General features: G+C 38.7%; 1 protein-coding gene across 4 annotated transcripts in view; it reads right to left on the bottom strand.

The window, feature by feature from the left end:
• The window catches only part of SPATS2L (spermatogenesis associated serine rich 2 like), an 85,280-nt gene that overhangs the window by 22,545 nt on the left and 36,196 nt on the right, over nucleotides 1-26,539 (bottom strand). For 3 of the 4 annotated variants that reach the window (XM_074596022.1, XM_074596023.1, XM_074596024.1), the window contains exons 3-6: nucleotides 21,454-21,515; nucleotides 9,724-9,832; nucleotides 6,137-6,186; nucleotides 4,909-5,149 (exon numbers count right to left, since the gene is read on the bottom strand). In XM_074596022.1, coding sequence (XP_074452123.1) covers nucleotides 4,909-5,149; nucleotides 6,137-6,186; nucleotides 9,724-9,832; nucleotides 21,454-21,492 — 439 coding nt within the window. In that variant the 5' untranslated portion in view covers nucleotides 21,493-21,515. The remainder of the gene's footprint in view (nucleotides 1-4,908; nucleotides 5,150-6,136; nucleotides 6,187-9,723; nucleotides 9,833-21,453; nucleotides 21,516-26,539) is intronic. The other variant, XM_074596025.1, reaches the window with a different exon arrangement.

The raw sequence follows: 26,539 nt of genomic DNA, 5'->3' as shown, positions 1-26,539 counted from the left end.
AAATTAAGTTTGTTTTTCACTGGCATGCATTCTATAGAACCTTGGAAAACAATGATAGAACAGAAACAAAATGTTTTAGGTTATTAAACATTAATCTGAAAGCGTCTATTTTTCAACAGTCTAAAAAGAAAGACACATTAAAAAAAAAAAAATCACTCTTCCATCCTGATATGAAAAAAAAAAACCTCATGCCATAGAAAGCCTATTACCAATTGTATTCTTTGCCTAAACATTAGAGAACAGAACTAAAGACAAAGTCTGCTATGGAAAGCATGAGACTTGAATGTTTTTTTTATCTATATATCTCACACAAAAAACCGTTCATCATTTCATCAGCATTTTAAAAGCACTGATTAAACATTCCCACCCGAAATACTTACCTTGCCTGACTACAGATTTCTATCAAAAGCAGCTGCTAACAGGGACCAAGCAGGAAATGAAGCAATGTTAATGATTAGGCTCCTGGGTTCAATGGCTTCAAAGGGATAAGGTAACAATGCCTGAGCCACAAGATGATATGGTTTACTCTTTCCAAGACTCCAAAGGCATTCAAGGTATCAGCATCGTGACAGAGAGACAAGTACCCAAAGAATGGCTATGAAGACTGCCAGGTAAGGCCAGCTATTACTGCCACTATGAATTTTGGTCAAGAAAACATGCATAGAAAATGTTTTGTTGTGTTAACTTATTTTTCTAATCTTTGTACCCACTTTGATGAATGAATGACAGGTTTGTTCTGATGATGCTCTTTATGTATCACTTTATTCGGCTGATATTGTCTGGTATCTGGAGAAAAGGGGTTTGTCAGATTACCAACTGGATTATAGCCCATGGAGTGGGATCAACACTGCTAGGACTGAGGGATACCACCGAGACAGCTGCAGGAAATCAACTAGTGACTTCTTTGTGCCCTGGCTGGGCACTAGGATCGGTGTAAAGTACATCCTGGTATGTTTCCATGGCAATCATGTAACGCCAGAGAAACAGGGAAAAACATTGTTTATGGGCTTTAAAAGGTGAGTCTGCAAACAGAAAAAGTATCTTACATTAAGTAGTATTTAAGAAAATATCTAAAGAAGTTAAAAGAAACCAGTGTATCTGTGAAAGCACGAAACACCAGGTATGCAGCACTCTGAACGTATGAATGTTTCAATGCAGACACTGGTTTCACACATAGCCAGGAATTCTGTTCCAAGATAACTACCATCAATCAATCTTGTGCAACCCTGGCTGCATCTCACACTAATGCAGGTAGCTTTGATTTATAAAGAATCTTCTTTCTACTGTCACTTGAGGCTGGCTATCAGCTAAGTTATAGAGAAAGGACAGGGCTATTGGGCTCTGTCCCCAAGATCAGATCTTTCGAAATTTGTTGTTGAAGTGCAAAATTGTTATTTACTGCATTTAATTAGCAGCTTTGGTATCCTTGTCAAGACAAATGACAAACCGAGAGCTTTTTGCCTGAAGAAAGTGATCTGGAACAATGGTTATACTCTAAAAACTTTTTAATCCTCTTTTGCCTGCAACATACTTTGACACTTCCAAAATGACACAAGAGCTACTTTGAAATCCAGCAGCAAGATGACCACCAGAGCCTAGCAATCAATACCTTAGCATGCTGCAACTGAAATTTCACATTTGATTGAGGACAATTAAAACTAGACTGAGAAAGTCAGCATCAAATCTCTGAAGGCTTGGGCCAGCTAAAGAACATCTATAACAAAATCTAGGGACAAAGTCTCTCTCAAATACTTGAAAGAGAGGTCAAAGGTTTGGGTAATAGTAGTTACAAGTAAACTGTTGCCGGGTTCGGTACGCGGTGGCTTGGAACTAGTCTAACGTGTGACTTCTGCTGTATTAACCATCAAGTATTACCAGACCTACCAGTGATGGCAACAACCCAAATAAACTTGCTTTGAAATCTGCTGAGCCGCTATCTTCAAAACGAGTGGTTTATCTTTTTATAACAGCTTGCCATTCAAAACCTTTAAAATAAAGTGAACCTCAATGTATTCTTTGTCTGAAAGAAGAAAAAAAACTCCCTTGAGATATAAACAGGAAGTTTGACAGATTCACTAAAAATCATCCTACATGAAAAACAATTTTAAGAAGTTGGAAAGAGATCAGTATCTGATATTTATCGGGTTTTCCCAAGTCCCTGCAAAAGCAATAGCATGGCCAGGCAGCATTAAATATCCTTTCAATGCATCCATACGCCTTCTTTACAAGGGGATGCACAGAAAGGATAGTTCTCAGTCCTTCAGATCCTGCGTTGCCAAGGAATCTAAGGAAGCGAGTTGGACGGTTTGTTGTGGTCATCATTTTGAAGTAATCTGGCTTATTGTGAGCCTTTTCCCCTCCAAGATATTGAGAGGGAGAGCCCCTGAACTGACCCATAATTAAGTGAAACACTCCCTAAGGCCCTCCATGATGAGGTAATTTGGCTTTTCAGGGCCTTGAATTCTGTGCTTCATTTTCTCTAGCAGGTCTTGATTCCCTGTGGGAAACCATCACAGAAAAAAGCAATAACTAAAGACTTCTCAGAAAAAGAAAGATGGAATACTGGCAAGAAATAAGCAGACCTGAACTAAAAGGTAACAGCCACATGTTCTCCCATATAATTTTCTAGCAAGGGACACACAGAGAAACACCAGCTACACTGCATCCTCCCTTCTGGTCCCTGCAGTCGCTTCCAGGCAGCCAGGATTTTATGGCTCTGAAAGACCTAATCTCACAGACTGTGAGTTGGTATAAGCAAAGCTTCAACCTCATGTTCCTCAGGGGGAGGAAAGCGTAAGGGACTGTCAGCAGACACCTGACTGTGATCCTTCTAAGCTGTGAGCTGTGTAAAGGTGACTGTGAAATGGCTACAGTAACATTAATTTGATAGGGAAGGAACAAAAAAACCAAGCCAGACAAGGACAAAACACAACAAAGGACATTCCAATACAAGAGGGAGCAATATGAAATGGGTGCACTTCGGACTCATTTCAGCATTTCAAACTACTTTAGAACAGTCTGTGTAACTTGCTCAGAAACCACAAGAGTGCAGCTGCTGGCCCCTGAGGGATCCTTATCTCCCTTCTCTTCTATTTAGTTCCATGCACTTCAGCACAAATCAAACAATATGTACACACGTGGCTTTTGACCTTTAAGAGAGTAGCTATTATACTGGCTGCAGAGACCAGTATTTTAGTGCACCTGAAAGTGAAGAAACTCTTTCCTTCTCCATATTAGACAAATTGCCAGGAACTTATTTTACTATGCAAGGAAAAAATTAATATTCAAGTTTCAGGTTTTCCTTTCTCTCCATTTCCTTTCCTTTCTTTTCCACCTTTTTGTTTTATTTTCTCTCACCCTGTTTTTGCAAGGGACAATTACTAGTTTTGGGATACGTGTAAAATTTTATAAAAATTGTAAAGCTGTGGTAATATCTCATTTGTCACTTGTAAAAACAAAGAAAGATTCTGAGATACTTTCTGCCCTTGGTATGTACAACTCTACACTGTATCATGTCAAAGAGAAAAAGGACTCAATCCCAATGCCACCGAAAAAGATCACTAAGAGCATGGGTACTCTTCTTGCATTCAGATCTGCTACCCCCCAGAAAACACTCCCCATGCATGGACAAAGTCTATGTATCTTTACTCATGCATGCATTGTTTCAAAAAAAGCAACTCTAAGAAGTTTGACATGGGAGCTTGACATATATTTATACCACAAATGTTTACATCTTGCAGAACAAGTGGCAAGAATGCTTTCAGTATTATGGAAATGTGGAATTTTTTGGCTTATGGCGTATTCTACCCAAATTAAGTGGGCATCTTTAGCAAGAGTGGGAAGAGTATCTCTGATCTTTTGCAAGGTGCCAATTTTTTAGGACAAAATTTCTTGATAAGTGGTTCCTCTTTTTGGCTGCTACATGTTGCAGAGTTTTCATTTAATTAACCAGCGGTTGGCACCATCAAAGTCATCTGGAAGCAGCAGAGAATTCATTTCAGGACAATTATCCTTTAAAATGAGGTTTCAGAGCTGTACTTGCAATCACGGAAAAAAGAATTTCAAGGAAATTTCTTTTAATGCATTCTTACATACTGCTTAAGATACAGGAAGAAAATACTAACACCAGCAATAATCTAGGGCTGAAAAACCATTACCAGTACTAACAGCAATTAAATATGAGCTTTATGAAAGGATACTTGAAGGCAAAAGCTTTCACAAAGCCTCTCGCCCGGAGAAGGTTTGTGTTCATTAATGTTGTTATAACCATAACTCTGTACCTAGTACAACACAGCGTGGAAGAACTTTCTGTGTTACTTCCCCGAGAATTTCAGGATCAGTATCTAGACCCTAGCAGAAATGTGTGTTCTATGAAGTCATCAGACTGCCTCCCCTCAACAAAAAGGCCCTCCCCTCCCTGTTAGGGAAAGCCAGTGGAAACCTACTGTGACTAGCCTATTTGGGGAAGATGAGAAAAGCAAAAATGGACTAGTCTGGACTAGGCAATAAATAAATCCTGTAATATGCCACAAGCTCATACTGCTCAGATGACTTTGCTCCACCAGATGAGGGACTTTATAGCTTCTGCCACTCAGGCCATTTTCTAACCCTGCATTCTGTATTTGTATCTGTAATATTCTGTATCAGCTGGGCCTCTAATTATAGTTCGATCCTTTCATCTCTAGAAAAAAAGACGTTTTGCACAGAAACAGTGAAAGGTGAATTGTGTCCAGATATAGATCTACTTGCATGACTTTAATAGTTACATGCATTATTTTGCACAAACATCTCTGTCCAACTTCTTTTTACTGTTTTCTATTTCATGGCAATAAAAATACCATGATTTTTATGTAAATGGATGCTTGGCTATTGCCAGTTAAAAGGCTGTCTTGTGTGAGACGAACTGACCTCTGATTTCTGGATAGATCGGCGCTGACTCTACAAATCCTGAGCCTTTGTTCTCAAGAGAAGAGGCTTCCAGTTTCTGATTTGCAGAACCACTGCAGGAGTTGTCCTTAGAGCATCCATTCAGATGGCAGCCATATACTCCCTGGGGCTCTTGAGATGCCTTCTCAGGTCCACCATTCTTATTTTTAGGATCTTTATTGCCCTGGTGCTGTTTAGATTTGCTTCTTTTTCTCCTATTGTTCTAAACAGAGAAATATTGCAAGAACAGAGACATCACTCAGTGCAACTCAGAAACTCAAAATATAATTAGTAAATTGTCCACGTTCTTAAGATGTCATATAAGTGACATCAGTGTAATGCAACTTACAGGCCATGCTGCATTATACAACACATTGCATCTGCTCAGCTGAATAGATAAATCGTTTCAAATAAAACTTGAAGCTCCAAACTGGGTTTCCCCTTCTTTCCACATAAAATACTTGCATTGCAAAATGGTAGCAGAGCCTCTGCTAAGATGCTGCTCAAAATGTTTGCAGTCACTTAGGACAAGTAGTTTCTAACCATCTGTGAGACATCCACACAGTAACACAGAAAAACCCTTAAGGCATCACTCTGATCGGGCAGAAAGTGATCACAGAGGACATAGGTTGGCCACTGCTGCTGTAGCTCTCACAACCATAAAGAGGAGCCTCTGTGACAGTGACTCACAGGGCAGCCTCCTGGTACATCTTTGGCTTGGAGATACATAAGCATGAAGATCATACCCCAAGCATATAATCGGAGTATCTGACTTGATAGCGTCACTAATGCATGACTCCTAATGGAGGACTCCTATGCATAAGTTATTTTTACACCTGGCAGCAAAAACTCTATCACTATAAATGGCTGTGATCATCCAGGATACAACTGCTTATTAAAAATGTTTCTGCACATGGGCTGTTTTGGCATTTCTTCTATACTTGTCCAGGGTCTGACTCCCACACACATGTACACACGTGTGCTGACCCAGAAATTTTATCAGAATGCTGGGGCAGAGAGACAGCAACAGATGAATAGGATTAAAAATAATACACACATTGGCTTTCAAGTATTCTGACTACAGGTGTGAACGAAGTCACCTATTTTAGCAAAGGCAGACAAAGTACTGGCCAAAATAAAAGTACTACATTCAACTACAGACAGATGATAAATGGTCTGAATGCTTTCGTTTTCAAGAGTAAGCTCTTACCTTCTTTTTCCCTGTCATATTCCATTCCTTTAGAACCTGAGTTGCGCTGCCTAGAGAAAGAAAAGACAAAACATTTCAACAAAAGTTCAGCTATGAAAAAGAACAAGTTTGTTCAGTTTCTAGTCTCCTAGCTGGGCAGCATTTCCACTTGTTGTGAATTCTCTTATGTGGGGAGAACAAAATGAGAACTGCCATCTTTCTCCTTTTTAGTTACCCATTTTATTTGATTACACTACATACAGTAAATGGACTACTTGGCACTACCACTTTTTACAGCCTTCATTCCACAAAGTGATTAAGTATGTGCCTAACTTAAAAGTACTAGCATAAGCCCCAGAAATAACAACACTCAAATCTCTCACCTGAGAAGGGAAGCATCTCATCACTGGGTAAACTAGATAGCCCACCCTGACTCTAGAGCTTCCGAAAGTTTTAAAGTCTTTTGGCATTTTTATCGTATACTTCCTATGTGTTATCTGTCATATCCAGAAGACATGAAAATGAAGACTTAATTAGCATCCAAAAGAGTAATTTTATGGACTGATGTAGAAATTCTGCATCACACACAGAGTAACCTTAGGCCTGGCAGAAAAAAAAAGTGGTTTACTGAAATTTATACTGAAAAACGACTACAATTTTGTATACTTGAAATTCTGCCTGCCAGCTCTAATAAGTTGGTCAGACAGATTTATGGAACAAAGCAAATAGAGCCTTGGTCAGACCAGTGCCAGCTGCCATGTTAGAAGTCGTCTTCTGCACCTAGTTAATATCATTATTTTGTTTTCCTGGACCCTAAAGCTGAAAATAGATGCTCACAGTAAGCATGCAGTCTGAATCTTCATTGAAACCGCTACGTCTGCCACAATAACCCTTTTAATCACAACCAGGTTAAAGGTCTTCCGCTTGAATTTAAGAATGCCTTTACCCTCAACGGCATAATTCTAGTAAATGTTCATTTCTTATCTTTTCCAAATGGGTTTCATACTCAGCCATTCTTCTCACTCATTTCAGGGAACTCTTGATGATACTAATATTAGCAGTAATGGTGTTTTCAGGCCACCATGAATTGTTAACTTGCATTCAGCCAAAGACATGTGAGGCTTATTATTTTTCTATCACAATAATCCAGATGCAAGAATATCTGGCGAGTCTATCATGCACATTAGAAGAGATGATGTGTATCGCTAGTAGTGCTAAGCCTAATTTGTTAATTGTGAAGAAACGTGTATGGAATCCATCAAAGCCATATTTTGTTTCCCAGATGATATGACAATACAGACAGATGGCTAAGAAAGCTTCCATTAAGTGTCTAACTATACTTATATCTATATTTAGTTATACATACACATACTTATGTATATATAAATAGAACACCCTCTCCTAAAGGTATGCTATCTTTTGACAGACACTGTGCCTCAGTATGAAGAAATAAATCCAGCCATTTGCTGCCTGTTTTATATTTCACTCCATGCTGCTGAAAATATGTGATTTCACTTGACAGCTTTGTTAACTGTTTTCACAGTATCGTCCAACACTCTTTTTGTGTTGGCTGGTGTTGTCTTAGCTTTGCTTCCCTCAGCTTCCATGTGAATACTATGCGTGGTGAGGGTTATTTTAGGGATTCACCCAACTAAGCCCGGCTTCCTCCTGTTGGAAATGCACTAACTGTTCAAGTCCCAAAGCCCTCATTTGAACCCACCCGTATATTTTCTTGAACACATCTACAAAGCAGCTAAACAGACCTTCTTATTATGCTTAATTAGGTAAACGCTAACATAACAAATAAAACATTTGAACCGTTATTTTATTTAACACAGATTTCACATAAAAAAGTAAATTAATTATAGACACACCACCTATACGCCACTGCAGACATGATGCAAGATAGGAACCGACCTCAGGATACTAAATTTGCACATTTCTTGATTCAGCATGCAGCACCTCTGAGAGAAGCATTAAATGGAGGTGCTCAGCCTTTTCTCTCAGCATGACTGTCCCCATGTTTTCCACTGCAAGCAGTAATGCAACTGTGGTATTTCAATCTTAGAAAATGTTGTCATTTACATGAAAAGATACTCAAAGTGCTAGATTCATTCTATCCACAGTGGCAGCTGAATGGACACCTGTCATTTCTCACACTGTTTCCAGACAGTAACAAATATTGGCTGTTTTCAAATGCCCACTTGCAAAGACTTCTGATCTCAAGGCACAATAATCATAAACTGGTGAAATTCAAACAAAGATCATTTGAACTCAGATTACAACAGCTTGCGTTTCCTCAAGAATTTGTTGCGCTCTTGCAAGGCTTCCTTTTGTCCTGTTTCTTTCTCATAGCAGACCACAACACACGAAAGCACTTACTCTTTTGAGGAGCCATTAGAACCAACTCATAGACCACAAGCAAGCAAGGGTAACTTGAGACAAAATAAATTGAACGAAAGGAACTTGCTGAATAATCATGGAGCAACCCTCCTCTACTTTCCCCAAGACACTTATTACAGGAAAACAAAATTACTGCTAATTAGATGCATCACATTTTCCTTTCTCTCTGTGTATGCACAAACAAACTCCGATTTCCATATATCTATCAGAATCTGACCATGCAGATGCCTGAATCAAGAGGTACCATACACATCTGATGGAAGAATTTCAACGCATTTATAAATGTCCAGTTTGCTTACATCTGCTTTTTGCATATTGGTAAGTAATTCCTAATACATGACGATGCTTTTTGGCTGACACATGTTAGTAAATTAATCCAAACTAAACCCAAAACTATTTTGAAGTAAAATAGATATGAAATAAGCAACTTGGTGAGATGGCAAACCAACACTATGACGCATTTTTTAAATATACAGGGCTTTTGAGACCACTGAACTTCTAGTATCTTTTAAGCACACCCAAGCTACAAAGATTTTGAGAGGATTTCCTCATGGTATGCTATTATTCCTGCAAAGAGTTTCTTACAGACTTTGGTGAAAGTTCAGAATACTTGCCATTATATATTTATCAGAAAAGTGTTATTTAAATACAAGTGACCTTTCATTAGAGATGGTCCCATGATGCAAAATACAAACTCAGATCCAGATTTAGAATGGCTCGAACTTTCAATGGAGTCTTGGTTCAGCCATTATAAATGTCAAGGCTGTTTGTGAAATTCAGATTGAGGTTTGAATGTCAACGTATGCGTCAAGTTCAGGGGTTTAGGGGCCTGGTTATCTGCTTCTCAACTATCCTAAATTCTTATTAGTTACTGTATCTTCAACAGCGAATCATGTTCTGATGTGTTTACTTTAAAGAGCATTAACTTTCATGCAGAATAAAGAAGGTCTGCAACAAGAACGGCACCAAAAAATGGCAAAGTCAGGTAGAACAGATAAACAGCCATGTCAAACTCATACTGTGAAGAAGCAAAGATGCAGACAGGAGGATCAATTATTAAAAAAAAAAGGGGGGGGGACTTTAACTGTCACAATCATCTGAATTTCAACGGAACAACAGAAAATATTTTGAGTCACTAGAGAATGCATACTTTAGCATGCAATTGAATCCCTCATGCCTTAATGAAAAAGGTACACTGTACTCACCATCCATGAAAGCTTGAACAGCCTTGTCTACATTGTTATCAAACTGCTGTAACACCAGAACTATCTCATTATTGCTTTTGTTCGGAACAATTGATCGGATTGCATTGATCTGGAAGGAAAAGAAAGACAGACAATAACATATGGGCTTATCATACTCCTTTAGACAGCAAGGTACTCCCATGCCAATGCATGCTTATATAAATGCATGTTATACATGACACGCTTACAAGTATACAGCAACTTATCTGTACAAAGCAATACTCATCCTTTCCTTACCTGGGCCATGCAAATAATGAAAACTATTTCTTCAAGAGACCTAATCTTAAAACTGGTAGCCAGCAAGCCTGAAACCAAATCCTATCCTCATTCACAGAAGGAGAACTAGTTTAACTAAACTGAAAGAACTTGGCCTTATCCTTCTTTTCTCAGTGTTCTATTTGCTGCCATGTGACTTGACAAGACACATCACCTATATGAACTTACAGCGTACACAGCTACTTCAACAAGGCTGTTGCATGACCTTGCTACATCAAAGTTATGATTGGTGTTTTTTTGACATCTGGAAAACAGTCATATGCATGAAAACAGTCACAGGCTAAAAGAAGACAGTTTCATTTTTAAAAGCTCTAGTGGCTGCTCAGCATAATTTCAGTTTGCCATTCCATATATATATGTGACCAGGAAGCTTGCGTAACAAAATCCTGAACAAAGGACATGGGAAGCCAAATGCTTCCTTCAGGAAACTCTGCTGATTGATGAAGCGTTACACCCAGAGATGACTGTGGCATGCCATGCTTCAATTTCACAGCATTTGCTGTTGCTGTATTTTTTTCAGTATTCATTTATACCAAATGGGAGTTCAACCCACTATGTTTTAAATAAGATATTCTTACTGGAATCATGTTGATGATTTACTTTCTCATGCCCATGTAATATAGCTGAAAGTAAATAGTTGTGTGAAACTTAATATATTGTTTTAATGCTAGACAAGCTTTACTAGGTAATATTAAAATAAAAATACCTGGTTAAATGTAATTAGCAAAACTAACAAAAGCCTATGGTAGTGCTCTGAAAAAACAGGAGAATCAGGGCCAAAACCAGTCTAGTTGTTCCAAATCAGCTTTTTGAGCTTCTGTGTCAAGCTATACAGCACGTATTTACTATTAGAAACTTGCTATTGCACTGCAAATGTTTATCTGGCACCCTTCTTTGCTATCTTTCTGTGGGAATACTACCTTGATTAGGGTGTACTTTATTTACTGCATCACAATGTCGTCATGCTAATTTCTGATTGTGAAGCACTGGTGGCCTTTTTACTGTACTGTGAAATATAATTGTGAAAAAATAATACCTGAATACAGATCCGTTTAAGGTAACTAGGCTGGCTTACATGCTGAGAACATTCACACTACCTTGTCTTAGCTGTCCATTTAGATGCTGAGGTACGATTTTTCTAGATTCCCTTTATGGGGTCTCCATCAGTGAAGTGCTCACCTTCTGGTGTCTCAAGTGCTCAGACTTATGACCAAAAATTTTATTTTGCTGTAGTATGTTCACTCCATTCCTCAACCACTGTTTTTCCCTGTCCTATACACTAACATAAGCCATGACTCATTTCAGGTTCTGTTAATGCACGTTGACCGAGGGCTCTGATTCATGATGCCTGCTGGACTTAGCTTCAACACTGCAAAAGCTTGATACTTGCTTCAGCTAAATCCACACAGGATCAAACTTTCTGGAAGATGCTTTCTAGATGAGATCATCTTTTTCACTGTATAAGGAAGGCCAGTTTCTGACTTCAGCATACAACTTTAGTACATCTACTTAGTATGGTTTACTCTGCTTCTATCCCTCATCCTTTCCCACTTCTCTTTGCAACTTCACATTTGCCCACAACACATTTCAAGTAGCAAGTCTAGCCTGGGACAACTCAGGCCACAACCATAATTTAGAGGGCAGTAGAGTTATATTGCTCGTCTGCTTCCCAAGGACCCTCTCCAAAGGCCTATCTAATAATTTGTCTAATGTTTGTGCCCTAACGTTTGCCAGGCTTGCCCACAAGCTACGTCCCAACCTAACAGCTAGCTGCTTTGGAGTCTGAAGTAAACACAGGTAACTTTATGCTGGAAGTTCAGACAGGCAGTGCTGCCAACTGGACTGCTTGAACCAGAGGCTTGCCAGAAACTATCCAGAAAAATCTTTGTCTGCTCAAGCTTATCTCTTCAGGCGATGTGTATGGATGGGGAGGGAAGTAGCAAGTATAGCTCTCTGCACTGCAGGCATTCAAGTGATAACCACCCCAAATCAACAGGATGCGCAGAGAAAGCCCTGGAAAAAGAAGTTTTATTCATCTTCTGATTGTGGGCACAGGCATGATAATTACTGATAAAGCTGCAACAAGAACAAGTATGAACTGAGCTGGCTCCATGACAATAAAAGTTGGCAAAGACACTAGGACAGAGCACGCCACAAGCTGCAGTCCATTTTATGTTCAAGCCGGTAGTTGCCAAACATTTCCACCATGTGGATTACATCTTCATATTCCCACAAACCACCCTGCCTCTCACAATCATGTGGATCATCTCTCTGCCTACTCAGAATTGCATAATCTCCTTGTGGCAACTGCTTACAGGAAAAATAGTAAAAGGAAATACCTCGTGTATTCTAACCATCTTTAAATGTAAGCATGGGAATTTCATATGGCTTCTAGGTCCTTCTTTGCTATGAAAGGTCTGGGAACCTCAAGAAGCATCTGGAAACAGCAAAGGGAAGCCAAGACCACAGGATGGATCAGGCAACTCACAGCACACTGCAGTTTGGAAACTTCTTAAAGACATTAAGAAGAACATCTGTAGGGTGGAGAACACTGACACATAAGAACTCAACCAGGCAGATTGTTTTAGACTACAGAATCTACAGAAGACTTTCTGTTTGCACTGTATGGTCTTTGTTAAGAAATTTTTGATTAAAGGAAAAAACAGAATTAAAAGATAAACGGTGATTCATCTGACTAGTGCTATGATTAAATACAAAAAGATTACGGAAACATTCTAGTTGTGGAGATAAACCAATATACACAGGATGATGTTAAGAACACTTGTAACACTAGTAAGAACACTTGCCAATACAGAGAAAAGAAATTAAGCATATGATCAACACTGTGGACAGAGTCCCATTTCAGTTGGACTATATAAAAATTCAATTCAGGGAACATGAATGTTCCCTAAACTGCTCAACAGTTCTACTGCCAAAACCCAACAATATCCTTAGTTGACTGTTGTACAAAATATGTTTGTTTTACCTTTGCATTTAGAAAAATCAAAAAGTTAAGAAGCTTCATGAAAAAAAATCCTCAGGAAAAGAACATCAGCTTGCAAAGTCAACATCAGCTTTCCCATCCAGGACTTGGGAAATTCCAAATCAGAAGTTGCTTACAGTTTCTTAACCTGCTTCCCTTGTATATGTATGCTATAATGCTCAGGATACCTACAAGTCGTTAGTGTTTCTGCTTTTCATATTTCTGTAGTGAATTATGTGGGATAAGACAGATGAAAACTGAAATTTGCAACCAGTAGGATATGTCAATAAAAAGAAAAAAATATATATACTGCTCTGTTCAGAAGCAACAAAAGCAGATATAAACCCAGAATTCCAACAGAGGAGAAATCCCCAAAGGTTTTGTTAAGAAAGAGAATATTTTGTCTTAAAAAATTTTAGTAACAAAATGGAATAATGTTACGATTTTTTTGTGGAATTTCAAAGACAGACTGACCTGTGTGCCAGACATCAGGTCTCCGACATATGTACTGCTTGACTGATGTTTTCATCCAGAATACACTGGAACTATTGTACGCAGGCAATGAAAAAGTCGGCGATTTCTGGACATCCAGAAATTACTGAAAAATGGCTACAAGTCTCAAATTGTGACCTGACAGTGTATCTGAGAGGAGGACAAGGCATGTTGAAGGAGAGAAGGCCATATGCCTTAGTCTAGAAAACGCAAATTTCAAGATCCTTCACATTCCACCTCTTAGTCCTTTCACCCTGGTTTCAAAAATACGCGTAGATTTCTATGTTTGAAGCTCAGGTCTGTCTCCACATGCAAAACGCTTCCCATATATTTCTGGAAAGGGACCAGCAATACAAACGAAAAAGCCAAAGGGAGGTGTAGACAACCTTCCTGAGAGCATATGCCTAACACAAATGCACTTGTACAGCTGAAAGTCATAATAGACATATCAGACTGTGATGAACCGAGGCACAGCAAAGCTTCAGGAATGCTTATACAAATATAAGATGACAAGTGGGAGATATATTAAACAGCTGGATGTGAGCTGGATCTAGGCAGCCCAGGTATGCTGGCTCCTGTCTGGTTCACCTGCTAGCTCAGGTGATAAACCAGCCCTTTTGCCAGTACAGCTGTATACCTCAACTGCTTCCAAGTCTCCAGCTGCTTGAGAAAAGTCAGTCACTTCCCAATCTAGAAAACTATATAGAGCCCATTTTTATGAAAGGTGTGATAGGCAGGTATTCCAGGGCAGGAGATAATTCCCAACTTTATCTCTCTAAACTTATAGTCCTCAAACTTACCAAGAACATCCATCTTCTCAACATGTAAGCAACAAATTACGGAACTGGAATAATATTGTACAACTTCTCATCAACAAATTCCTTTAAAAAAAAATATTTAACATCCTAAAGGATAAAAAAAAAAAGTACCAGAGCCAAAGAATCTCCTAATATGCAGTGATACTGCATTAATACCTAACAGTCTGCAAGAACAAACTCAATGCAGCCTACTTTATTAGATTTATTTCTGTGTATGTGGGAAAAAACATTTTTTTTCCCCTACTCACTGAAACCCGATCATAGGCAGAACAACATTACCAGACAGACTACAGGGAAGTCAACTATTTTAGCGATTTTGTGAATCATCCTGTCCTTATCCAGTGTAGATTCCCAGCAAAATTCTGTCATCATCTGGATGCTAGACAAGCATTCCAGGACATGAAGAGAATTCAGTAACATACCTTCTGAACCACAGATAACTACGCTGTTACTGTCAGCATTAGTTGAGAGGCTGTCACTGACGGTAATTAAATTCTTGGACTTTCCCTCCAGTAGCCTGACCGGAAAGCACATTTCTTTGTTTACTACTTGCTCAGAACTTCAGCTTACAAAAGCTACTTTAAAGCAATCACGGATCTAAAATATGAAGCTGTGATCTTGAAAACAACTGTGTACACTCACGAACATGGAAGGCAGAACCCACAGCCACCTCTATTTAAACCCATGATCCAGAGACCTAACTTGCAAGCATGCATTTAATTACTGTGAACCTAGCTACTCTTTTGGATAAGGCTAAAGTAAGTTCAAAGTTTACAAGACTTTCAACCACTTTTCTGAGTTGAAGTTTTAAGCAGACACTTATCTGGAAATGCTTGCTCAAGCTCTGTTAAAATTTGAGCCAGGTTGCATCTCATCAGGATCAGAATTCCACAATCATGAGGTCATTTTTATCAGTCTCTTACACAAATTGCTGAGGACTGCCCAGAAGTGATATCAAAACTGAAAAAGGTTCCAAGTCCCCTCAGATAAGCTGTTTCTACCCGAACATAAAATCCCCAAAGTCTGATCAGATACACTTGACTATTTTTCTGAGGATTATTGTTATATAATATAGGCAATCTCACTTGGGGCAAATTTTTGGCTCACCTTAAAGAAATAAACAAATTCAGTAATGGGTTACTTATGAGGAGCATGGCACGCAGGAGAGGAGAACACTGAAATACTACCTTCCTGTGGTATCTTACTTAAAGTCCTCATGAACACCCAGCTCATGAGACTTTCCTGATAAATCAAGCTTAAAAAGAAATACAGCCTGCCTGAAAGTTGTGACAGCAGATTACCTACTCCGCACCCAGAACCAAACTGACATTGCTGTGTATTCATCTGAGTCCTTTAGGTTCCCTGTCAAGTTTCAAATGGTTCCCAGGCAACTGTAACAACATGGAATCAATTGCTGCCTGTTTGCTGCTCTACTCCATCTGCTCCCCCTTGGCATCATCTCAAAGACGATGTTTCTGGTGAATAAGTAACATATCCGGGGTTCGGAGAATTTGTTTATATATTTCTGACATAGTGATAAATTAAGCTTCTTTGCTGAAAGCTCATGGCTGTTCTGAAACCTCTGAACACAGCTGCTCTAATCCCCTTGAAGTACGTTACTATTATTGTCACTTACTCAGAAATATTCTTACTTATGCCTGGTTAGGAACACCAATGCAGATCCACCTTCACTTTGTACTAAACATTAAGGTCAACAGATTTTCTCAAAGTTAGGAGCTAAATTAATTTAGAAGCATGGTTATCAACAAATACACAGAATTTTTACTATTTTATTTTTAATGCATATCAATAACAAATCTTCATGTACACATACACACCACATACACCCACTGCCCCCGAGGACAGGTAGCACTGTAGGCCACGTTCAAGCAGATTACACCTCCAGTTGAGGCTGACCCAAATCCTGCACGAGGAGCAGGGAAGGATGGCTGTCTGCAGAACTCTGCTGGTTTCTATAATCTAGGAATTTATCATTAGCAGATGTCCTGGCCGCATTAAGCGGGAAAATGCATTTTAAAAGCACTTCATGGCAGAGCTTGTTAAGGTTTTGAAAACTCCTACACAAACATATTTCATAAACACAATTTGACTTTACTGCATTAAGAATGTATTTCCTACGTTGGAGACATTTTTCCAGAAGCTTTACTAACCGAGTTCATCACGACACACTGAACAAGTGTTGTTAACATTCCCTTTGAGCAAAATAACAGCTTTGATCAGGTCTGCACCTCTCTTTCCGTTACATGACCTGTTTATCACACTGATACCTTCAGATCATTTATCTCCAAAAAGCACAAAACTTGCTGCAGTAAACTACTTCAGGCAATCATTATGGATTTATGTTGCCCCGTCCCTCAAATTTTTAAACTAATGAAGTGGAAAAAACAGACATTTCAGGAATTACGAAAGAACATACTAGTAAGTTTGGCTCAGTAAGAACTGTTCTGCTTGGAATGACGACAGCACTGTTTAGAGACATAAATCTATAATATCCTTAACCCAAGTTAAATGGCTCATCAAGTGACACAGGTGCATTTTGATCAACTTCAATGGTCTTTGGTCTAAGTTCATCTACTTCAACACGCGGGCAAGGAACAGCTGCAAAGGTCAACTTTAAGGAGACCAATCATAGATTGGAAACATCTGCTTTTGTAACATATGATTTTAAATTCATATACTATTTCCATTTCTTCCACTATGAATACTACTCTTTCCTTGCATGCTGACTACGTTTATGAAAACCACTGTTATGGTGTAATGTAAACAAAACTGTGAAACCCCCCAAACCACATCTGAAAATGCAAAATTCCTTCTTGCAGTTCATGGAAGAAGCTTGCCCATCTGCTCCTACAGCTCTGACACTTGAAACGACAAATGAAAAAGCAAGCCTTTCAGAACTTCAGCAAAACTTCACTTCTAACTGAATCCCAAGAGGAGAATTTTCATCTGAATGAGTATTTTGCTAATTCCAGCTGGCACCAAATCTGACTTGTTCAAATATGCTTAGACGCAGAATTAAAAAAAAAAAAAAAAAGATAGGCCTAACAGCAAGTCCTGAGGTTTGAGCAATTCCCATTATTTCTTTGGATCAAAACCAGAATCATGTGCCAGAGCTGAATGGCTACCCTAGGGAGTGCCTGATCTTCACTCTCCTCTTGTTAAACTAAGAGGGTCTAATTGTTGCAGAAGACAATATATCGCTTGTATTCCTCACTCCAATTCGGAGGCCTTGTCATTCAGAACCTCAGCACCTCTTCTGGTGATGTACTAGGTTAATGCTTGAATACCTCCACTAATTTTAGGGACTTATTTTGGATTTAAACCAATGAGTTTGGCCCATATCCCTTAATCCAGTGAATTTGTGTGCATACGCTCTGAACTATGTATAACTCAGTCTTTGAAAATCCTGATACTAGAAAACAAGTCCACAATTATACTGTATTTTCAGGTACAGAGATGAGTATAATCAGGGGAAAGAGGGAGTGTGGCATAGTGAAAGAAGACTATAGGAAGGGTCAGGGCACAGGGAATTATTCCAAGAAAGATCCTGATGGTAAGTTTCTTGTACTAGCTATGCAGGCATGTAATGACCCTTGCGGCTGCTGAAATGCTGAACTTCTGTTATTCCAGAAAAATCTGTGGGTTATACGCATGAAAATATGGTAATCAGAACAGTCCTGGCTCCCCACAACAGTATCACAGCTGCAGGAGCCTCTGCCAACTATGGAAACTTCCATTAGCCTTCCTGACATCGTAGGCCAACATTTATGTAAATCTCTCAGGGCGAAAAAAAAGAAAATATGTAAAATAGAATGTTTAACCTATTGACTTTAGGAACTATTTCAACTGAAATGCCAAGAATGAATTATACAAGTATCAGTACTACAGTAGCATTCTCTTATGACTCAAGTTGGGGGTAGGGTCTTACAGAGCCCGTGTGCAAGCACAATGCTCAAAATGTCTGCCTCAGCCTCACATCACCTGTAAAACAGTGGCAGAGGTCTTATTTACTTGATTAACAAGAAGCTGATCATGGAGAGAACATGCAGAAAGGCCACCATTTAAAAAAAAAAAACCAAAAAAACCAAAACAAAACCCAAAACCCCACAAAACAAGACAAATACAAAACCAACACACGAACCAAACATGATGCCAAAACTTCATAGGCTCTGTACTACATTTTTGTCACAAAGAAACAATGCTCAATTTAAGGACAGACTTGTGTTCTACTTTTGTAGATACTTATAAGTTTTTGTGCAGGATGTACAGTTCCTTTGGCTTCATTCAATTCTTCGCCGGATCAAAGCAGTGAGGTAGAAGAAAAGAACAACTGGGACGGAACTGTATTCTATTGTGTTCTTTTTAACAAGGCGTGCCTATATTTGTGTTGATGGCAATGGATTTGTGGAGCTCAGCAAAAATAATAAAATTTATAAATCTTGGTTTAGTTTCCCAAAAATACCTCCCCCCAAAGGTGGATAAAAGTAAACATTAAACTCACTGCTTCAATGTTGTACAGCATGACCATGTTTTGCTCTGCAAGTTTTCTAAGTGACAAAGGCATTTGGTTTGGACTCTCTTACCAGAACACTGGCACTAAATACTGATGGAAGATACAGGAATAAAGAGAGGAACTGTTGATTACAGAGTGTATTGATCCAATTGTTTTCCTGCCTTAAAACGTATATGTTCATAAACATTTGATTTTAGATACTCTAGGTGGATATTAAATTTGGAATAGCAGATATCTAGTGTGAATAGAAGTCCTGTTGCAGTTCTTCATTCTTAAACTAGCAACAGACAAACATATGATCTGCAAAACCTGCACTTGTAAAACTGAATATATTAATAAAAAAATCCAAGCTACACAGTAAACAGGCAGAACTTCAATTGATTTACTGAGTTGCATTTTGAGAGTTACTGTAATTTACTTTCCAGCACTCTGGCACTAGGGGATAAGATCTGATGACATTACTTTCTATTGCAAAATCCATCATGCTACTCAATATTTAAACCCTGTGCTGTTATTAAGGACTACGGTAGATACTCATCACCAAGATTCATGTTGACATGCAAATCCTCAAGCACAATGAGTGATTCAGGAGGTAACAAGGAATATGAGGAAAAACTACTCAAAAAGCAGGCATCTGGTAAGGAATCAGGCAAGCGCATCAGGTAAAGAATTGTTCCCCATCAGGGGACAGAAAGCAAAAAGGTTCTACATCATTTCGAAAGCAAAGAAAGGGAGTAAGCAGCGAAAGATGCACATAACAGCCAGAACAGGAACTTATTCCCACCTGAACTACTTAGTATAAAATCATCACTTACTATGCTGTTTCCTCAGCAGCTTCACTCACATGTTGGTGGGCAGGTAACAGTTTGTAACTGTTCTTTCAGGAAACTTCATTAGCAATTTGAAACTTGAGGAAACCTAGTTTCAAGCTCAGTAGTTGTCATGATTCATCAAGTCTTTATAAACCAAAGGTGATCTTTAAGCCATTAACTACTAAGTCATGATCAGTTCTGAGAAATACATTACCTGACTGAAAAGTTCATTATTTGTGAAATCGGAAGCAAAACAGCAAGTTAACGAAAAATCTGACTACTGACCTCTAGTTAAAGGTGATTTCTTTCTCTGTCATGCTGTGGTACATTACATCTAAATTCTCTATCGCTTCTTGGGACTTTTCTGGATTGGAAGGCCACATTTACAGCATCTTGCACACATTCCTCAAGGCAAATGATTTTTCCCTTGTTATCAGTCCACCTAATTGTAAAACTGAAGTTCTGAATTGCAAAATTGAAGCTAGGCAAACCTTTTTCTGCTGAATAATTTTTTTCACCAGGTCAGTAAAAGAGTTAATCCAAGAAATCATACACAAAGTTTTACTCTTTTCCTTTCCATTGTCAGGCTTAGAGAGAAGAGAATATTTCACATGCCTGCTGCCCTGCAGGATCTGTAATGTGTCACAGGCAGGTCTTATGATACAGCAGAAGATGACTATATTTCTCAGTTTCACATTGCCCTCACTGTTCTGTATTGCCTTGATACTTAATCAGTCTTGATCCTTTCTCCTTGTGCATCTTTCATTAAGTGAATAGGCCTAATAAACTTTTCACTGATACCTGGATAAACTTGGACTCGCTGACAGAATTGGATTCTGGTCTTCAACATTTATCACACTGCCTTAAAGTCTGTATTAGAGCACCCCATTTGGCTTAATAAAGCTGTAAATCAAGGAACCCAGTAGCCTTTTCTGAACTTCCTAAATGCAAAGCTCCATCTCTCTTCCCCAAAATGAAATAGAACAAAATCTGATTTTATAAAAGAGGATGATACAGGAGAATTCTCAAAATCTTGGCTTTTTTTAAAATCCAACCCTATCACGTTATACTCCTACAGTCTTCCCACTTCTCTCTCTCCTTTTTTCCTATTCTTTGACAAATGTCCTGGTTTCCTATTTTTGTTGGTGGGGAGTATCTATGGGTTAGACTGTCTCTTCACAGTCTGCCTGCTGGGAGTCACAAAAGATCTCCTGACCTACCTCATATTTGTATACTAATTAGCTTTAGGTTCTTTACTGCTCCTGAATGGGTGGAAAGGCTCTAGCACTAGCCAGGGTATGGAAAGGACATGCTCAAGCACGTATAATAAAGTTAAAAGTGGAGGTACTTACATAGGAAAAAAATTCTACTCTTTTCAGGTCCTGTAATTTTAGGAATTGCCTTTAATTATTACAGGTGTGATATTTTTGGTCAGAAAAATTATTCTCTAAACAGTGTGTTTCTTCAAAGGTGGTATTTTGTACAGCAGTAACCATCACAAAGTCCTATTTTCCACAGCATTATCATGCACAGCAATCACAAAGGAATGAGAGAAGTCTATCTGACAAAACATTGCCTCTTTGCAGAAAAGTAAAAATGTTTCTCACTAACCAAGATTAATATACTAATCCTATCAATATCTGCCTGTGTATTTAACTTTATGCACAGAGTCAACGCATATTAAAGTTAAGTATATGAACAGTGTTTGAAGGAGCAGGAATGAAATCTGTACGCAAATATCATTTTGGTTTGCATTGTAATGTTACTTGAACCTACCTTTTCCTTGATATTTACAGGAGAATTGATTTCTGCCATCTCTCTTCAGGTGAGAATACTGTCTGTGAAAGGAGAAAAAAAAAACAAACAAACAACCAAATATTTACTTGGAGGTTTTAATCCCAACCTGTCAAAGCTACACCTATAAAGACTAATGCTTCTAGGTAAGCAAACACAGAGAAACACGAGAACACTTAATGTCCTGCACAGCAGTGCTCAGTCTTGCCAAAAAGCAAAGCTAGTCCAAATTTCTTACTTTCCCCAGATTAGTTCTGCAAAAACATTTTTAAAATGCTTCATAGTTATGAATCTGGATACAAGGGGTATCATGCTTCTCCCAGCCATGTCTCTTGGACTCTATTCATTATTGATACCTTTGAGGCTTTAAAGAGGAGGAATACCTTAGATGAACTCAACAGCTCCTGTTTTCTCATTCACCAGCAACCTCAATTTTTGCCAGAAAATTTGCCTGAAGATCCCATCTATAAAAAGCAGCTAAATGTGCCAGGAGGTTAGGCTGACAAGTGCCGCCTGGCTGATTTGGTTTTTTTTCCAAAACTAATTCAGAGGATTTAGCCACACAGCTCCTATTGAAACTAACAGGGCCTGTATAGTTAAATCTCCAAGTCTGCTTTGAAAACTTGGGCACATGAATGGAATTTGCATGTGATAAAGAAACCCTGCAATATGCTTTCTATTTCCAGATATGTGGCTAAGTGAGAAATGCTGTACCACACGATGAAGAATTAATATGGGAAAGGAGTCCAGTTCCTAATCCTGCTTCCACCAAAACCAACTGCCTTAGATAAGTAAGGAACAGGCTTGAATCTTTGCATTTTAAAATTAAGTCACACACAAAGAATTACAGCAAAGACTAAGTCAAAAAGGAATAAAAGCTTGGTTTGGTAACCAAATTTAACTCTATTGTACACTGGTAAGAAGGTACAGATGTACATAAATGAGAATGAAATCTTAGTTCTTTCCAAGTTTTTAAGTTGAAACACTTTCTCCTTTTCCCCATTTGAGCCCTTTGCTATGTGGACTGATATTAGAGTTCCCATAATTCTTCTAAATCTTCTAATGCACTTAAAACAATCCTCCCTTAACTCCTGCTTTGAAACACAGCACTTCAGTGGAGTTCAAACTCCAGAAACTAAGTGCTGTCCACTGATAGCATTTATATCTTGTTACTAGCTTTTGTATGCATCTGTTTTCTAATCAAAGAGATGAGATTCAAGAAAGCACATTTTCAAAAATAACATGGCTTAGTTTGTGGTAAATGGGGAAGAGATGATAGGATGAAGAAAAAGGAATGATTGTTTTGAGTTTTGGTCTGATGAAGAAGAGACATTGAGTTATGGAAGCCCTCAAAAATAATGTGCCAGAGGAAAAAAAGTAACCCTTTCCACCACCCTTCACTGGAAAAAAATAAATGCTTGAAATGAGTAAGGTTCCTCCTGCCATCTCTATTTTACTATATCATAAAGAGATACACTCTATTAAAAGTCACATACCTTATATGTGTCTTTAGTCAGTGGCTCAACCACTCTGTCAAGACACTGAGCTGAGTCTCACTATGTCTGGTAAAGCTTCTTCCTGGCAACTGGGCCACTCTGTCACTCTGAATGCCTTACTGTCTGCTGGTATTTCAGATCAGAAAGTTTCCCTGCCCCCCCTTAAATCAATGATGAAAGAGCTCAAATTAGTTTCTTTGTCAAATCCACCCAATGCCTATAAGCAGAGTTATAAAATGTCTGGACAGAGCAGGCAGGAAGATCACACAGAATATGAGCTTGGGGCAACTCCATTTCCAATATTTAGTGCATTCCAACAATTAAACCAAAGTGTTGAGAAAATATTGTAGTCTGTAGTCCCTATGTAACTTTTTTTTTTATGTACTTCTTGTCTTTTGCTGTCAGCTATTTCTCATCTCAAATGGGCGCAGAACATAAGATATAGGTCATCAAATTTCCCATGCAGACTGGAAAACTTAGCTCTAAAATTACTCTAAGTCTTCATCTCCCGTACTGCTTTTCAGAAAAGCGTACCTTCTACCTAGTGACATCGAAACCATGCTGGACTGATATTATTGTCTATATAATAGATAATCATATGTTAAGGAACAGTTATTTGACTAGTTTGCCCTTATATCTACTATCTAGCAGCTGTTTTAATGTTACAGACAACTGATGGATGCCTGCCCTCTGGCATACCAATTACAAGGTGTTGGATCAGATTAAGTGTATGTAACAACATCACCCAAAAAAATAGGAAAAAAACCTGTTCTTGAGGAACCAACACACAGCACAGAAACAAGTACAATAAGGATTATAGCTAATAAGCCCTTCTGGCCTTAAAAGTCTATTAATAATTAACAATAATGGGAAAAGATCTTTGTCACTGGAAACCTTCAGGTCCTGTTTTGCAGCACAAATTTTACTGATTTAGTACTAAAACTATACACTTTAAAACTGCATCTTGTATGAAGCAAATGAACACCAATAATCGTTCTTTGTGAAAGCCCCAGACCTCTAAATTTATGTTGCTTCAAAGAGAGTAGCTAAATAATTCTTCATATTTAAATTCACTTTGCCGATTAAACCCTACAACAGCCCTTGGACAAATTTACTCTTTGTAGCAATACTCCCACTCAGTTTAAACCAATCATAAAAACTTCATACAACACCTTGCCAGATTTGTCTTCTTTGCTGTACGCTCCAGGTATTACTGTGATTATAGTCTTTCACTGATAAATGTGGTGCTGATTCAGCTAGCTTGCAACTGCAAGCTCTTTCAAGAAGACTTGGCAAGCCACACAAAACACACCCTCAATTTCTCTCTTTCTTCCTCTCTTTTTTTTTTTCCTTCCTTTTAAGATCAAAAACTAAGAGGACAACAGCTTTTACAAATGGACTCATTCCTCTACACTTCAGACTCTTGCTTAATATATATATTAAAGCTGTCAAAATTAAGATGCTAAAACTGAGTTGGAGCTATTTTTCATTCACCTTCTCCAAGGACAGATAATGAAATAACCTGCATAAAACACTTGCTCATTTATATAACTCAGCCCAGCACTGCTTGTTACATAAAATACAAATGACATATTATAAGGAAAATATTAGTGTTGCACTGATTTTTAAAAATATCCCTTTATGGCTAAAACTTAATAGCTAATCAATTTATATTTCTCATTGTAGTACAAACTGATTTATTGAATCAACTGGTATTTTTCCTCTGATGATATTTTAATCTCTCTATTAAACAATTACTGCATTTCTAATCTTGTGACAAAAGATTATAGCTTGTGAATAATTTTATGAACAAAATAGTCCCATTGAAGTTCAGAAGATTTAGCTCCAGGCTTGGATCTAAATTTGAGCTGCTACACTCTCATCCTGAACTCTTCAGAGAAGCTTCTTTCTGCCTGAGCTGTGGAACATCAGAATACGGCCCTCAACTGAACCCTAAAGCCAGGGGAGAACAGTGCTTTGCATGTCACTAACAGCATGCACGCAGAATTCCACATTTGGAGAAAGAATCTTTTACAGAAGATTTTCTGCAGTGGCTAAGATTAAGCTAACACAAACACTAGATTTGTAATGCACAAAACATACTGTACACGAGAGGTTCTCAGCTGAATGTCAGCTTACATGCTTCATCTTTCTCCATATCCCTTGCTCGTATTTGTGCTCCTGAAATGTGACTGCATGCCATACCAGCAGGACTTCCATGAAAAAGGAATGAAAGAAAAAAATACTACAGAATCCCATATACAAATGGGTCATTAATTTCTGACAGCAATTTCCAAATGCGTTACCTGGAATAGGCAATTACTCTCAGTTGCTTGTTACATCCTGACCTCAAATACTGATGGAAGGGTGATATTTCTATACCTATTACACACATCCAAATGAGACATTTTACTTGCCTTGTAAAATAAAACATTTCAATACAACGGAAGGAAAAAATGTAGTAGAGGCACTTCAAGGGAATGCTGCAGAGAAGACTGGATTAAGCTTGGCAGAGCCTTACTTCTCTCCCCTACCAAACGAAGCAATTCATATTACTCTACGCAGGTTTAAGCTAACGTGAAACTGAACCAAGGCAGCTAAGGTGCTGGTGCGTGCTCTGTCCTGATGACCTTATTGCAAGCAGCAATGTCTAGCAGGGTAGACAGTCTTTAACCACCACAGCAAAATATGACAGAGGTCACCTTTCACAGCCTTAAATATGTGTCTTCTCACCCAGCCTTTACAGAAGTTTCCTTTCTGTCTTCAAGCAGCTCTGAAATCGCACTGCTGCTGTGTTCAACCTCCAAAGAACGCCTGCCACCTTTCCACTAGTACCACCTTCAGAGGTGTTGGGCTCACAGACACGTTCCAGCTTGACAGGCCTTGGGGTAAAGCTGACAGACACTCCATCGTATACAACACTTAGCAGGGCTGGGATTGGTTACATCTCAAGCATCAGAGAATCACAAGACCAAGTCTGTGCCTTGCCCATACTGAAAAGCCTGGCAATTACTACATGGCACATTTATGTTTCAGACTTAGAAACAATATCAGAAAAAGAAGAAACATGGTCCCTTACAACAAAATGAAAAAGAATCTCCTTGCAAATACACGGAGGGGGAAAGGAGTTTATGAAAGGGCAGATGTTGCCAGAACTATGTGGTTTGTGAAAATACCCTGGCTGTAAGCTCTACCAAGGTGGAGGAAACCGCGTGTGACATCTGTTCCACCATTTCTGACATCCGAAGATACAACTTATCTTTGACAATGGGGAACTGAAAATTCCCCAAGAAACCGCACAGAATAATCTAGTGTTGGAAGGTTTTTCACATCTGTAGGTTTATGAATACACTCTCACACCCCCAAAATTATGTATTTCCTCACCTGCCCACTGCAACTTTTTCCTTTACGATGCTCCCCCTGGCCATAGCACAACGGGAATCCCAGGTCTAACTGGCTTGATCCTTGCCAGTGCTTTTCAAATTCCTATCTGCTTCTGCAGTCATCTGCTGCACCTTGTGCCAATCCAATCCTTCTTTTCACTGTGCTAATTTCTTTCAAATGTCCCATGA

The sequence above is a fragment of the Larus michahellis genome, chromosome 7 (assembly GCF_964199755.1).
Source record: "Larus michahellis chromosome 7, bLarMic1.1, whole genome shotgun sequence".
Taxonomy (NCBI): Eukaryota; Metazoa; Chordata; class Aves; order Charadriiformes; family Laridae; genus Larus; species Larus michahellis.
Note: the sequence above shows the minus strand (reverse complement) of the source record. Positions and strands in the feature narration are given on the sequence as shown.